The following is a 14,907-nucleotide window of genomic DNA, read 5'->3' as shown; positions in this document are numbered from 1 at the left end:
ATATGTAAACATTCTCAAATCGCAAGGTAGAGAAGCCTAACATTTTCTAGAGGAAAGACAAAGTCCAAAATAACAACCAGTTAGATGAGCTTTAAGTGATGCACCTGGTTGCCATAGATAATTTTGTGTTACTTAATTTCCATGGAGTGCTTGACGGGTTAAATTGTGGTGGCATATAACTATTAAACAATCCATTTCCATGGAGTGCTTGACTAGCTATAGTCACTCAAAAATCTCAATCCCAAGCACAAGCATCTCTCTCTATAAAAATAGTGTTGGAAGCATAATTGCTTTCAATCCAAGCTCTTAGTCTACGTTTCTCTTCTATGTTTTTGTCAGTGGATAAATCTTATTCAACTGGGAATAGCCCTTTAGTGATGTCCTTAATGCTAATGTTTGTGATGCGGATGGCTAGCCTAGACATAATAGGTCCCTCTTTCTCACTTCTTTTGCACGCTATACATTAGGCTCCCAAATCAAAACTAGTCAAAGTAAATAATTCTTCTAGAAGCACGCCATTTGCCACAACTTGATGTGTGGTCGACTATGAGTGGTAATAAATCCACCAACTTTTCTCCACTACTACAGTCAACCACTCAAGAGTCGTGGCAACAGTTGTCTCTAGACCTTTTTATAAAGTAAAACCTCTATAAGATCACTTTATAAATTTTCATAAACCATACATATTCTATGCATTGCTTGAACAATTTTGATAAGTGGAGATCACAAAAATTTCACAATATCTTAAGTGACAGGTAATGATTAATATACAATAAAGTAATGCCAATTATGTTTCTATATGAAATTATACTATTCATAATCTATCACCTCAAAAGTTGTAAAAAAAAATTGTGAAATTATTTGTGTATGCAGCATTATTGGAACATTTAACATGTATGATATGAGAGATAATCTTAGAAAACCAAAAATTGGTAACATGGACTCTCTATTCTTATGTATTGTATGCCAAATGTTACCTTAGTAAAAAAAAATTTAATATCCAATTCTAGTTATGTTTTTAGTTTGTTTATAAAGCATAATAAAACCATGATTTTGAATATTTTATAAACTTATAGAGAAAATAATTTTTAATCATCTTGATATTTGTTTAGCATGATAATGACAGATACAAGGGTAATATATATTAAATGTCTCTCCAATTATAAATTTGGCATAATTGAGTCTACATTATAAATTTGGTAAAAGTGTCTCATAAAAAGCTATAAGGTAGTCTGATACTTTTACACTATGTTTGAAACAGAGAAAGATGGAGGGAGAGAGGAAAGTGTTGAATATACTAAAATTTATTGTATTCTAGTCATCTTCCATTTTCCTCTCTTCTATTCTCCCCTCATCTCCCACAATCCAAACATAGGGTTAAAGTCTAACTATACATGTAAATTTAACCAGAAGTGTATATATGACTGTTAACTTGTAAAAGGCTTCAAAAAAAAAAAAAAAAAAAAAAAAAAAAAAACTTGTAAAAGTCTATGGGTCATAGGCCGACCTTATTTTACTTATATAGCACACATACTTGTATTGCACATTTTACCTTCTATATAAAGGAACCCATGTATATTTTATTACTTATGAAATATAATACAATTCATTTAGTATTTCTAATATGGTATTAGAGTCATTACTCTGACCTTTTCTTATCAGTCTTGTCTCTCTTTGGTATTACTCCAAACTTACAATTGCTTCCGCCATCACAGTCGCTACCGCAGCCATTCGTTGTTGAATCTTCGACGTCTCTCAGTCATTGTCTCTAGTTCTGGACCTATAATTGGCATCGTTGAGGAGTCTCACACCACAAGGACCATTGCCATTATTGTCGCTACTGTGAATCTTGCTTGATTATGCTTTTGCAGGTACCACTGTGAACATCTTGTCCCGATCTACTTAATTGTGGAAGTCTTGCAGCCCTCGGAGCCTTCACGCTCTCTCACACATCGCCCAAGCAATCTGCATGAAAGCATGCACCTCACTCGCCTTCTTCTACTCCAAGCTGACATCACCCGTGATGTTATCAATGCCATGTCAGCCCTAGCTCATGTTAACATCCAGTCGCCTGCTTATGTCAGCCGCTTATGTCATCTTGCTAATGTCACCTCCATTGACTTCTGTTGACAGGCTCTAGTTGACTTTGACCGTTAACTTTTTACATGGTTGCCCGTTGACTTTAATGTCAGAGTTGACTTTTTGTAGTCAAGGTGCTCCTTATCCAGTTTTTCGCATAGATTTCATTTTTGAAGTCTATTTTTGCATATATTGCTTCTAAATGAAGAACAAGGACATATCTTCTTCTTGTTACAATAATCGTCACCAACAATCCAACAAACTGTTTTGCAATTTTTGCAAACATCTTTGCTATATTATTGAGGCTTGCTATCGTTGTCCACAATCCAACAAAAAATTTGATTTTGAATTAATAATTTGATATGTTATAATAAATAAACTTAAATTTCAACACTATATGAATCAGGTAGTTATTGACTGTAGATTTATTATGTACTTTGTGAGCATATGATGGAAATATGATCAAGACACAAAATTTGACATGTTCTATTTTAATCAGCTGCCAAGATAGGTGTTTGCTATGTAATGCTTGGCAACAACTTACGGTCCCTAAGAGAAGTTATAAATATGTACAAACAATATAACATCGAAAGGATCGACTCTATGACCAAAACTATGGTGCTTTCCAAGCCCTTAGAGGCACCAATATTGAGCTCATGCTTGGTGTCCCTAATGAAGAGCTTCAAAGCACTGCTTCAAGCCAAGACTATGCAAACACATGGATCCAAAACAATGTGCAAAACTATGGAGATGTCAATTTTAGATACATTGTAGTTGGCAACGAAATAGAGCCCAACGGTCCATATGCACAATTTCTTTTCTCAGGCATGGAAAACATTTAAACTGCAATTTATAGTGCTGACCTTGGATATAAGAATATTAAAGTCTCAACTCTCATTTATCAAGCTGCCCTTGCAGAGTCCTACCCTCCATCAGTAGGCTTCTTCATGTCTAAATACCGATCACTTCTTGATCCCATCATAGGCTTCTTAGTGAAGCATAAGTACCCATTACTCGTTAACGTGTATCCATACTTTAGCTACATTGGCAATATTCAAAACATTCGTCTTGAGTATGCTCTTTTTACTACTCCCTCAATTGAAGTGCAAGGTGGCGAACATGGATATTGAAACATTTTTTTATGCCTTTTACTCAGCATTAGAGAAGGCCAAATGGGGGGTTTTTGAAAATCATTGTGTCCGAGATTGGTTGGCCCTCTGAAAGGGGATCGGCGACAAGTTTTGAATATGCAAGTACTTACAATTCAAATTTGATTAGGCATGTCAAGGGAGGGACTCCAAAGAGACCCAATGGGCCTATAGAAACTTACATGTTTTCCATGTTTAATGAGAATCTAAAGACTCCTGATTATGAGAAAAACTTGGGCTCTTTTATCCAAACAAACAGCCTAATTCCAAATTAAGTTTAGTTAAGAATAGCACTAGCTAGTTCACTTTGGAATAAGGACAGCTTTTATGTGTATTATAGCTATAAATAAGACTTACTTGTAGTCCCTCTTCGTGGTAGGGAATCAAGTTTATGTACATATCCAAGATGTGAAAATAGTCTTAATAAAATTTTGTTCTTATCAGAATATGATAATCTCTTTTGTATGTTTGCATATTAATTTGATACAATACCGCATTTATTTTATATATTCAAAATTATACGTGAATTAAAGTTCTATCGCCTTAACGTAAAAAAAAAAAAAAAAAAAAAAAAAAAAAAAAAAAAAAAAAAAAAAAAAATGAAGAAAAAGAAAAAAGAGGATTCTGTAAGATTCATAGTTTTACATATAAAGACCAAGGCCTTTGTTTCTTAATCTGTTTGGAAAATTCTATGGCATCCTGCATAGTCTATCAACTCAAATCCATAATGGAAAACTTGAAAACAGCCACAAAGAAATCAGGGTGCTTCTCTTCCATGGTAGAAAATGTTTTCACATGATTTGTCATAAGAACGTTTAAAAAAAAAAAAAAAAGAATTTGATTGGATTTGTTTATTTGAGTTTGTATTGTGCATATGTGTCAAATCCCACATTAGATGTTTATTAGATGAATTATGGGTTTATAAGTGATTACAAGGAATCCTAATTTCAAATTGACTAGTCTTTTGAAAAATATGACTAGATTAAATTGAATTGAAAGTTTCGATTTTATGTTTTTGGAAGTGATTTTTTAAGAGAAGGAGAAGAGGTTTTGAAGGGATTTAAAGAGGGTGAGATATCTTTCAATTCCAAATCCTTCAAATAAGGGAATTTGGAGGAGAGGAGAGGGTTCCACTTATATATATATATATATATATATATATATATATATATATATATATAAGTGTAACTTTAGTAAGAATCTAAAGCTTTACTAGGGAACCAATGCAGTCTTAGCTTTAGGAGAATTATTTTAGTAGTTTTGGCTACTTGTGCCGACAGTGTTAATTTTCTCCATATATATATAAATATATATAAACCCTTTGAGTACGAATAAAATTCATTTAAGTCCTCTAATTTTATTTTTGTTCAACTGAGTCTTTTAAATTTTAAATTTACCCAACTCAAGCGTTTTATCCAATTTTTTTTTTTTTTAATTTCCATTGAAAATTTATTTCTCTCACATGAAAAAAAATCTATAAAATTAATAAAAGTATTTTATAGATTTTTTATGTGAGATTTTTTTTTTAAAATTTTTTTCATTAATTAATTGCATACTTAATCACAATATTTTTAACAAAAATTTGATTAGAAGCCCGAATTTAATAAATTCAAAATTTAAATGACTTAATTTAACGAAAGTAAAATTAGAAAATAAAATGAATTTCATTCAAACTTTGGGATACAATTTACATTTTAATCAACAAAAATTGAATTGTCAATTTTATCTTTATAAATAAATATTTCTTTAAATTGAACAAAAGAAGAAAAAAGAAGTATGTCGATTGTTTAGATGTCTTATTATTTCATCTCCCACTATTTAAAAAACCACTCAACTCTCCTCTCCTCTCCATCCAAGCTTTCAAACACAATTTCTTCCTCTTCATAAACTCAACCCCACACTCCATCCATCAAGAAAGAATGTGAACAAGTATGTGATTCCACCAACAAATGAGGAGCATAGGTTATTGCAAGAACCCAAAGTCATAAATCTTTTAGTCAATTTTCTAATCTTTTGCCTTTGTTTCTTGAGAAAATTTCTAGATTTTTACCCTATGGGGTTTCCGCAATGATGTTGCTTGAAGTTCCTGCTTGTTTTTCTTGTGTTTTCATAGGTTTGCAATGATTTCTTGATGCATGTGACTTGTTCTTGATGGGTCTTGGTTATATTTCAATAAATTTGCACGGAGCATTTAGGTTGCACTACTTGGTTGAACGCATCTGAAAATCTTGTTAGTCTTGGTTGCATTTCACATGCTTGATAAAATGCCACAACGATAGAAAATCATTATTCTTTGAGAATTTATACATGAATTCTTCTTAAAAGTTTGTTTCTTTTCATGAAATAAAATATTATTTTAAATTCAATGATCATTCTTGGCAATATTGGACTTTTAGGTGACAAAGAACGCTCATTACACTTACACGTGACTTTGATGAAACAAGGTATTCCATGAAGTTTGAAAGAAACCTTAACTTGAGCCATCTTCTTATCTTATGAAATTTTTGATAATGTGACTTAATGAAGACACGTAACCTTTTTCAAATGATAAATCTTGCAATGTAGTTGATGTCATTAAGTGCAATACTTTACAATTGAGATTGAGGCATAACATATGCCTGGTTGCATGAGATATGTGTACAAGTCTTGGCATGATTTGAAATTATTTCAAATTGACTCCATGAGTCATGTATTGGTGTGATGTCATTGATGGAATGACATGCTTGCATCAGTTTGCATGATCATGATGTGCATGTGATAGAGGGTGCACTATATTGGAATCTCATACATAATTCACTGTCTTTGTCGTAGTAAGCCCAGACTTGCAAGAATCAAGGGTCCTTGTGCCATTCCTCTTCATGGTGGTCTAGAGCTTGTTTAGAAGTTGAAGCCAAGATTTGTGCAGCAGGTTTTGGATATTTCCTTGATGCTATCACAATGAAAGAAGATCATCATCATGAGTAAGGATTTGATTAAATTTAGTGCTCTAGGAGAATTATTCTGGGAAACCAATTATACCTTTCACTTTTTAAATGTAGGCAAGGTAACTTTGTACCTAATGACTTCAAACTAATCTTTGGCATCAAGATTGGTGGTCAATCTTGCAAAATTAATAGTCCTAGTTTTTTTGGTTTTAGGGTCGCATTTTGTTTTATTGAGTTATATGAATGTTTTATTAGAGAATTGTCAAAGGAGTTGCTAGGACTTACTTAGTGCTGCAAAATTCCATGTGCCAAAATAGGTGCTAATAAGGGTTGTAATCATTGCAAAATAAGTTAGGTCAATTTTAAAATTAGGAATTGCTAAAGATCTCAAGTTTTAGATGGTTCCCTCGAGCTAGCTCGGGACTCACTTTAAAAAAAACTAGGTAGAGGCTTAGCTCGACCTTTGCTCAAGTGAGATTACCAATTTTGCAAATTGATTTAACCTAAACTTTTACCTATCTATAAATATGTACCCTTTGATGAATGGCTTTCAAAAGAGAGGATGCTGTACAAAGAGCATTCTAAGAAGCCTTCTTGCTCTGAGCCTAAATGGAGAAAATACTTCTCCCATTCTTTTCACATTGTGAACCTAAACTGATTTCCATCCAAAGAACAGAAATTCTTAACCGTTGTCAGTGAGTTCACTATCACTCATGGTGGAGATTCTAATCTGCAGTGGGAGACAAATGGGTCATTTGCCAGGTTACACATCAATTCTAAGTTTGCTAAGTTTTGTAAGTATAGGTTTCTTTTAAGAATCTTTATCTTATAGTGAAACTTCATGTGGGATTGGTTATCCGAAGTGGATTTTCTTTTAAAAGTTCTACAAAAGTGTTCCACTCATCATGTTCTTGTGTCATATTTTTGCTTTATTTTATTGCTTTTGGATTGTGGTGATATTCATGTTGGTGTTTTATCATTGTCATTGTTAAATTGTTAATGATTAATTAGGATACAAGTGGCAAAAAATGCGATAATTAGATTACTGGGGTTAATATTGAATTTTTCAGTATATATATCCATGATCCTTGTAATTCGTTTAGTTAATCTTCATAAAAAATTTTATAAGGAAAACTACATGATTTATGTGTTTACTTTGATTTTTTTTTTTTTTTTTTTTATATAGCTTGGAAGAGGTGCAAATAATAAAAGATAAACATAATAAAAGGAGCCCATTGTGTGATAACTTTTTTTTTTTTTTTTGAAAGACCCATTGTGTGATAACTGAAACTGTAATACTAATTACAGTAATTGTTGTGCACTATATAATATAATTTGATGGTTATAATGGGCATAGAAGGATTTGAACCCTGGATGTCTACATTAAAAATATCAGAAGATGTTAATCAATTAAATTACAAGGCTCTTAACAAACAACTGTTAATTACTTTTTTGAAGAAGGAACACATTAATTTTTGACAAGGAGTAAACTTTCCTTCTATACAAAGAAAACTTCAAAAAAGTAATCAAGTTAACTTCTTTTTCATGCCATGAAAAGTCAAACAGGAACCAAGTCCAAATAGGAATTTGTTATAATGGCTTTAATGTCACTACATTATAAGCACCTTGCCCATAACAACACTACTATTAGCCAATTCTTAAAGTAGGTGGCAAACAATGTATCATGCACTCCAGCCACTATAATCATGTATATATAGTATGCCACCTATTCAGTTTTAGTGTATGTGAGAGTGCCGCATCATTGTTTTCTTGTCTTGTGTCATTAGTAAAATTTAAGGCAAACTGTGGGATTTGGGTTTCTTGAGGTAGTTATTGTGCTACTATTGTAATCTGCTTGAATTTTTTCTTGTCTTGTGTCTTTTGTTAAAGTTTAAGGTAAATCTTGGGGATTTAGATTTCTTGAGAAGAAGAGAAGATTATTAAAAGAAGAATTCTCCTAGGAGAAAATTAATTTTAGAAGAAGAGCAATTTGATCATTCTATGGATTTTTTTGATAATCGATCATTCTATAGAGTTAAAAGAATACCCAGATGAGAGTAAGAGAGATCGTGCGTTGTAATTATTATTGAATATAGTGTATTTGATTTCTCTTTCCGTGGAGATAGGCTACTTGTTAAACCACATAATTTCTTGCGTTTTTGTGTGCTTGGTGCTTTATTTGTCTTTTCTGTTATTTGCTTCAATCTATGAGTGTTATTACACAAGAGATACTAGAGCTTCTACTATTTGCACAAATGATATTTCATATTAGAGTTCTCACTATCACACAACAATATCAGAGCTTCTGTTACTCAATGAGGACCTCGTAGAAAGGCAACATGCTATAATGAGAGATCATTTATATAAATAAACATTCTCACAATGCAATGTAGAGAAGCCTAAATTTTCCAGAGGAATGACAAAGTCGAACAAAATAACAACTAGTTAGACGAGCTCTAAGTGACGCACTTGGTTGCCATAGATAATTTTGTATAACTTAATTTCCATGGAGTGCTTGTGATGGCATGACTACTAAGCAATCGATTTCCATGGAGTGCTTGACTAGCTATAGTAACTCAAAAATTGGTCTCAAGCACAATTTCTATGTTTAGGCATGTTTCATTAATTTCTATGTTCATTAATGTATTGAATATCATTAATGTTTAGGTGGGTTCATTGAATGCTTTTCATTCCAAGCTACTGCTTGTGATGCTGATGGCTAGCATAGACATAACAGGTCTCTCTCTCTCTCTCTCCGCCACAGCTTGATGTGTGGTCTAGTGTAAGTGGTGATGAACCCACCTTTTTTTATCCACTATTACAATCAACCACTATTGAGGTGATATATTATGATTGATATACAATAAAAGTAATGCCAATTAATGACCCTTATGAAAGTAATGTCATACTAATCATGACTTGCCATCCCAATATTGTGAAAAAAAAAATGTAAAATTTGTTGTGTACATATAGCATTGTTGGAACTTGGAACAATTAACATGTGTGATATGAGATCATCATATAAAACCAAAAGATTCATTATATGTACTATCTATACTTTGTCTATTGTATGCCAAATGTTACCTTAAAAAGAAATTATTTATCATCCAATTCTATTATCATATTTTTAATTTGTTTTACAAGCATGATAAAACTATAATTTTTAATCTTTTAAAAATTATTTAACTTAGAAAAATAATTTTAAATCATCTTGCATTTGTTTAGCATGATAATAATCGATATGTGTAATATTAAATTATAGCTGGGTTTGGATACGGATGAAAAGCAACGCGTTTTGCATCTGCGTTTTTTTTTTTTTTTTTTTTGAGCCGTGATTTTTGATTTTTCTGTCAATGAACTGTTCACACTAGCAAAATAAGTGGTAGACAATGCACACCAGTGGGTCCCATGCACTGTTTATGGGACTCACAAACCTTACTTTTCAGCAACTTTTTCATTAAAAATGAGTTCCACGGCACTATTCATACATTTAAAAATTATTTTGCTACAGTGTTTTTAGTTTTCAGTTTTCAGCAAAATAAGTTGTATCCAAATGGACCTTATATCTCTCTGCAATTATAATTTTGATAATATTAATCTCTTAAAAAGTGGTTGGAATATCCTAAAATTTATTTCATTCTAATCATCATCCATTCTCCTCTCCTCTACTTTCATCTTCTCCCTCAATCCAAACATAAGATCAAATGCTAACCCTACGTGTATGAAGAAGTAAAACCAAACTAGCTTCTCTAAACCCATAGTTTAACTTTAACCTAATGCTCTCTACACAGTACACACCCAACTTTTGTGCCCAATCTCAAATCCATCATTTGTCAATAACCATTCCATCCATATATATAACTCTTCTTTATATAAATAAACTTAAATTTCAACATTATATGAATCTAGCAATTCTTAACCGTAGATTTATTAAATACTTTGTGAGCATATGATGGGAATATGGATAGAAATTGACATGTTGTTCTATCAAAATCAGCTACAAAGATAGGTGTTTGCTATGGAACGCTTGGCAACAACTTACCATCCCCAGGAGAAGTTATAAATATGTATAAACAATATAACATCAGAAGGATGAGACTCTATGACCCAAACAAAGATGCTCTCCAAGCCCTTAGAGGCACCAATATTGAGCTCATGCTTGGTATCCCTGATAAAGAGCTTAAACAAATTGCTTCAAGCCAAGACTACACAAACACATGGATCCCAAACAATGTACAAAACTATGGAGATGTCACATTCAAATATATTGCAGTTGGCAATAAAATAAAGCTTGATGATCCATATGTACAATTTCTTTTCCCTGCTATGAAAAACATTCAAACTGCAATTTATAATGCTAGCCTTGGAAAAAATATTCAAGTCTCTACTCCCATTAATCAAGCGGCCTTTGCAGAGTCCTACCCTCCATCAAAAGGTTCCTTCACATCTGAATACCAATTTTTTCTTGATCCTATCATTGGCTTCTTAGTGAAGTATAAGTACCCATTACTAGTTAACATGTATCCATACTTAAGTTACATCGGTGATACTAAAGACATTCGGCTCTCTCTCTCTCTCTCTCTCTCTCTCTCTCTCTCTCTCTCTCTCTCTTTATATATATATATATATATCATTTATTCTTTTTTGATAAATCATTGTATTTTTGTATATAATACTATTTTGGGTTGATATGATTTGGTAGTGTGTTTGATTTTTAAAGTTTTCGGTCACAACTCTTCTCTCTCCCTGTTTTAGCTTTTGTTTGATTTTTTTTTTTGACATAATACTTAGTTATTTTGGAAGTGAGATTTTAAATTTATATCAAAATACAATGTTGGCTATGTATTTGAATGTGTCTATCAACTATTAAAATTAACCGCCCAAAATGAATATGTATAGACAATATTTTAATTTTAACGTTTCATTGATTTATTATTTAGTTATAACATCAAAATTAAAGTAAATGAATATGTAAATTTAAAACTGCCTAAGATGAATTGTAAAGTAAATATATTTATATATTTAATATTTTCAAAAAATTAAAAGTAAAAAATAAATAATAAAAAGAATAATGATGTGACCAATGATGTGACGAATGAGAAGGCTCAACAGGAGCGTAATAACAAAAATGTGATATAAAGATCCAGTTAAAGGCAATTAAATCTTAATAAATAAAAGTATATGTAGTAAAAAAAAAAAATTAATCATGTTTTCTTTATGTTTTTATACAGATTATTCTTTCATTTCGATAGGTGAAGTGTTCAATTTTAGACATAAAGTCTACTTTTTTCCTACATATTATTTTAAATATTAAATTTATAATATGGTATATCTCTTCATTTTTCTCCAATTTCAATTCAATATGCTTTTGTCTATTAATAATATTCTATGCAATTTATGCAGACAAATTCTTTGTCATCGACCAGTGCAACAAAAATATATATAAATCTTGAGATCCCTCAGGTTGTTGAAATAATTGAAAGCATATTTCCAAAATTTATAATAACAAAAAAGTCTAATAAATAGCTTATACTATCTCACAAAATGCCATTAACTTAATATTTTCTTTAAAAAAAATTCAATGATAGGAATGGTCAAAAACATGATCCTATACAAGATATACCAAAAATACATGCAAAACAATTTTCATAGGAGGATTTATCTTTAAATAATATGAAGACAATAGTAAAGATAAAATGCATTGAATGAGATCCTATGAAACAGGTTCGTTAATAATTTCAAATTATACTCATCATTTATGTAAAATAATAATAATACATCATATTATTTACATTAAAAAAATAATACATATTAATTTCAAAGTTCATTGCAAGATGTGAATTGCTAGGGTATTGCAATAATAAGTAACATTGATACAACAATGGGTTGGTATTACATTTTGTGCGTACTTTGTGAAAGGAATGTCAAATTACAAGCAGCATCATTTTGGTATGCAAAATGTAAAACAAAAATAAATCTTTCTATCCCAAAGTTAGAGGAACTCACATTAACTACATACTCTCCAAATATTTATAATATATTTATCTCACTATAACTACTATGGGTCTGTTTGGATAGAACTTATTTTGCTGAAATTGAAAACTAAAAACTGAAAATACTGTAGCAAAATAATTTTTAAATATGTGAATAGTACCGTGGGACCTATTTTTAATGAAAAAGTTGCTGAAAAGTGTAATTTGTGGGTCCATGAACAATGCATACGTGCACTGTTCACTGCGGAAAGTCAACATTTGCGGTTACTGTTCAATGAACAGTAACCACAATACTCCAAAACGCGTGAAAACAAAAAAAGAAAAAAAAAAGAAAAAAAAAAGGAAAAAGAAAGAAGAAGAACAAAAACGCAGGAACAAAACGCAACGCAGCTTATAAGCGAACCCAAACACACACTATATATATACAATTGCAAACTACTTCAGATACAAGATTCAAATTGAAGTTTTTAATGCAACTAACAAAACAAAGTTTGTGATATTTGATCGAGATGCCGAGAAAATCTTAAATAAATCTACAAGATCGAGATCTTGCTGAAAAATAAACTAAGGTACAACTTATTTAAATTATTGTAAAAATACTGATATTGGAGAAGGAATCCCACGTGATTTGAAAAAAAAAATTAGGAAAAAAATGGATTTCTCTACTTCATTTGAATGAATTCAATCTAAAAGATGGTTTTGAAAATTATATAGTTGCTAAGATTTTTGATGCGCCTTCAAATGATAAAAAGATATGGAAGAAAAAAAAAAAAAAAAAAAAAAAACACAATTCAACATGCTATATTGATTCTTTTTGCTGCACTATTCCAAAATTAACAAAAATAAAAAATTTATAAAAAACTTTCACATCATTGAAATTTAATATAAATGCAAATACCTACGAAAAATCTTAGCAACAAAGTCCAAACTTTGTAAGATCTAATCAAGAATCTCTCGGTGCCAATTCATTAGTAATTAATACAAATGATGCAACAAAAGGAAAAAATGATGAAAGCTCAAAAATTGAACAAATATGGACGGACTAAATTTCAAATGATGAAGATGGAGAAACTGATGATAACAACAAGCATCACCATACCGCAATAACAAAGCATTGAAGAAGAAAAAATTCGTAATGAAGCTTTATATTACATCACATAATAAAAATCAACAATATAAAATGAATTAATATGCTTTTATCAACTTTTATTATACAAAATTACTCCAAGTTGTTTTCATTATTGCTCATTACTTGAACAAAATAATTATAATAGATATATGTGTGCAATTTATAATTGTTACTTTTTATGATGAACTCATTACTACAAAAGTTTTATAATAAATATGCTATAATATATGTATAATATTTTCCAAAAACAAATTTACATAAAACATTATAACATTATCTGTGCATCGCACCGGAAACTTACTAGTTTGGTATAATACAAATATTTTATTCAAAAATATATACATGAATTAGAGTTCTGACACCATCATAGTTTTACATATTAAGACCAAGGCATTTGCTTCATAATCTGTTTGAAAAATTCTGTGGCATCCTGCGGAGTCTATCAATTCTTAAGTCCATTACAGAAAACTTTTCTTGTATTACACCTTTATCCACTAGAAATCCTAAAAAAAATACCCAAATAATAAAAATATAAAATAAAGGTTTGAAATATGTTTTTCCAATAAAACCAATTGCATCAACTAACGTATATCATTCTTGATACGTGTATGACAATAGTAGGACAGTCACCCCTGTTTTAGAAGCTAACAAGCTCTATTTTCAAAATAATGTAAAAGACAACCAAAGAAAGACAGTGATTAGATAGATGTTGCGGGCTAACTAACACCTATACTAAATCTTGATGATTAGTAGTAACTCCGTGTTTTTTAAAGTAAAAATCTCCCCATGTATATGCGAAATACTTTCAAGAACGCACGTTTTATTCCACATCGCTAGCTTAATGGGAGTCCATCACAAAAGCAAACTGGCCCTCCCACGGAGTCTGGGCATTGACAACTTACTCAAGCTAAGCATGTGAACTCTTGAAATCTTGACTGTTAAGCATTTGATTGTCAACTCAAAGTCAAACCACATGCATGGAAGTGAGAGAAAGACACCCCATGAAAATGGAATCGATCCGAGTATCAATTGTCGATCGGCACTTGATGACAGAAGTAAAGTGTCGATTACGAAGCTTTGACAACCGATTGGCAGTTAAGCTTCTCCAAATGACCGGGTTTCTGCTATCGCAGGACAGAACCAAATGTTGTTACCTAGGCCAACATGTGCCCATGATGACCTCGTAGAAACTAGAAGGCAACAGCTTAGGAATGAGATAGGTAATTTTAGTAAATAAATAAAATACATTCTCACATTGTAATGTTGAGAAGCCTAACATTTTTCAGAGGGACAAAGTCCAAAAAAAAGAACAACCAGTTAGACTTGCTTTAAGTGACGCACTTGGTTGCCATAGATAATTTTTTTATAACTTAATTTCTATGGAGTGCTTGACGGGTTAAATTGTGGTGGCATAACTACTAAAGCAATCGATTTCCATGGAGTGCTCGACCAGCTATAGCCACTCAAAAATCGCAATCTCAAGCACAAGCATCTGTCTCCATAAAAAGACCAGCTATAGTCACTCAAAGAAAAAATCGCAATCTCAAGCACAAGCATCTGTCTCCATAAAAAGACCAGCAATAGTCACTCAAAGAAAAAATCGCAATCTCAAGCACAAGCATCTGTCTCCATAT

The 14,907-nt window shown here is 31.4% G+C and overlaps 1 protein-coding gene and 1 pseudogene across 1 annotated transcript; both read left to right on the top strand.

Annotated features, from left to right (window-relative positions):
- Positions 1-546: 546 nt before the first annotated feature.
- LOC115951432 lies at positions 547-3,528 on the top strand (annotated as a pseudogene).
- Positions 3,529-8,202: 4,674 nt separating this feature from the next.
- LOC115951431 (glucan endo-1,3-beta-glucosidase, basic isoform-like) lies at positions 8,203-11,407 on the top strand. The gene is made up of 4 exons (XM_031068641.1): positions 8,203-8,208; positions 8,819-8,888; positions 10,149-10,713; positions 11,404-11,407. The coding sequence occupies exons 1-4, from the start codon at positions 8,203-8,205 to the stop codon at positions 11,405-11,407; spliced, it is 645 nt and encodes a 214-aa protein (XP_030924501.1).
- The last annotated feature ends 3,500 nt before the right edge of the window (positions 11,408-14,907 follow it).

The sequence above is a fragment of the Quercus lobata genome, chromosome 7, assembly GCF_001633185.2.
Source record: "Quercus lobata isolate SW786 chromosome 7, ValleyOak3.0 Primary Assembly, whole genome shotgun sequence".
In the NCBI taxonomy this organism is placed as follows: Eukaryota; Viridiplantae; Streptophyta; class Magnoliopsida; order Fagales; family Fagaceae; genus Quercus; species Quercus lobata.
Note: the sequence above shows the minus strand (reverse complement) of the source record. Positions and strands in the feature narration are given on the sequence as shown.

What these genes read in the sequence shown, in the direction of transcription:
- LOC115951431 (XM_031068641.1), top strand. An exon ending in GGCTAGCATAGACATAACAG is followed by an intron (nt 8,889 to 10,148) that starts GTCTCTCTCTCT and finishes TATCAAAATCAG; the next exon opens with CTACAAAGATAGGTGTTTGC.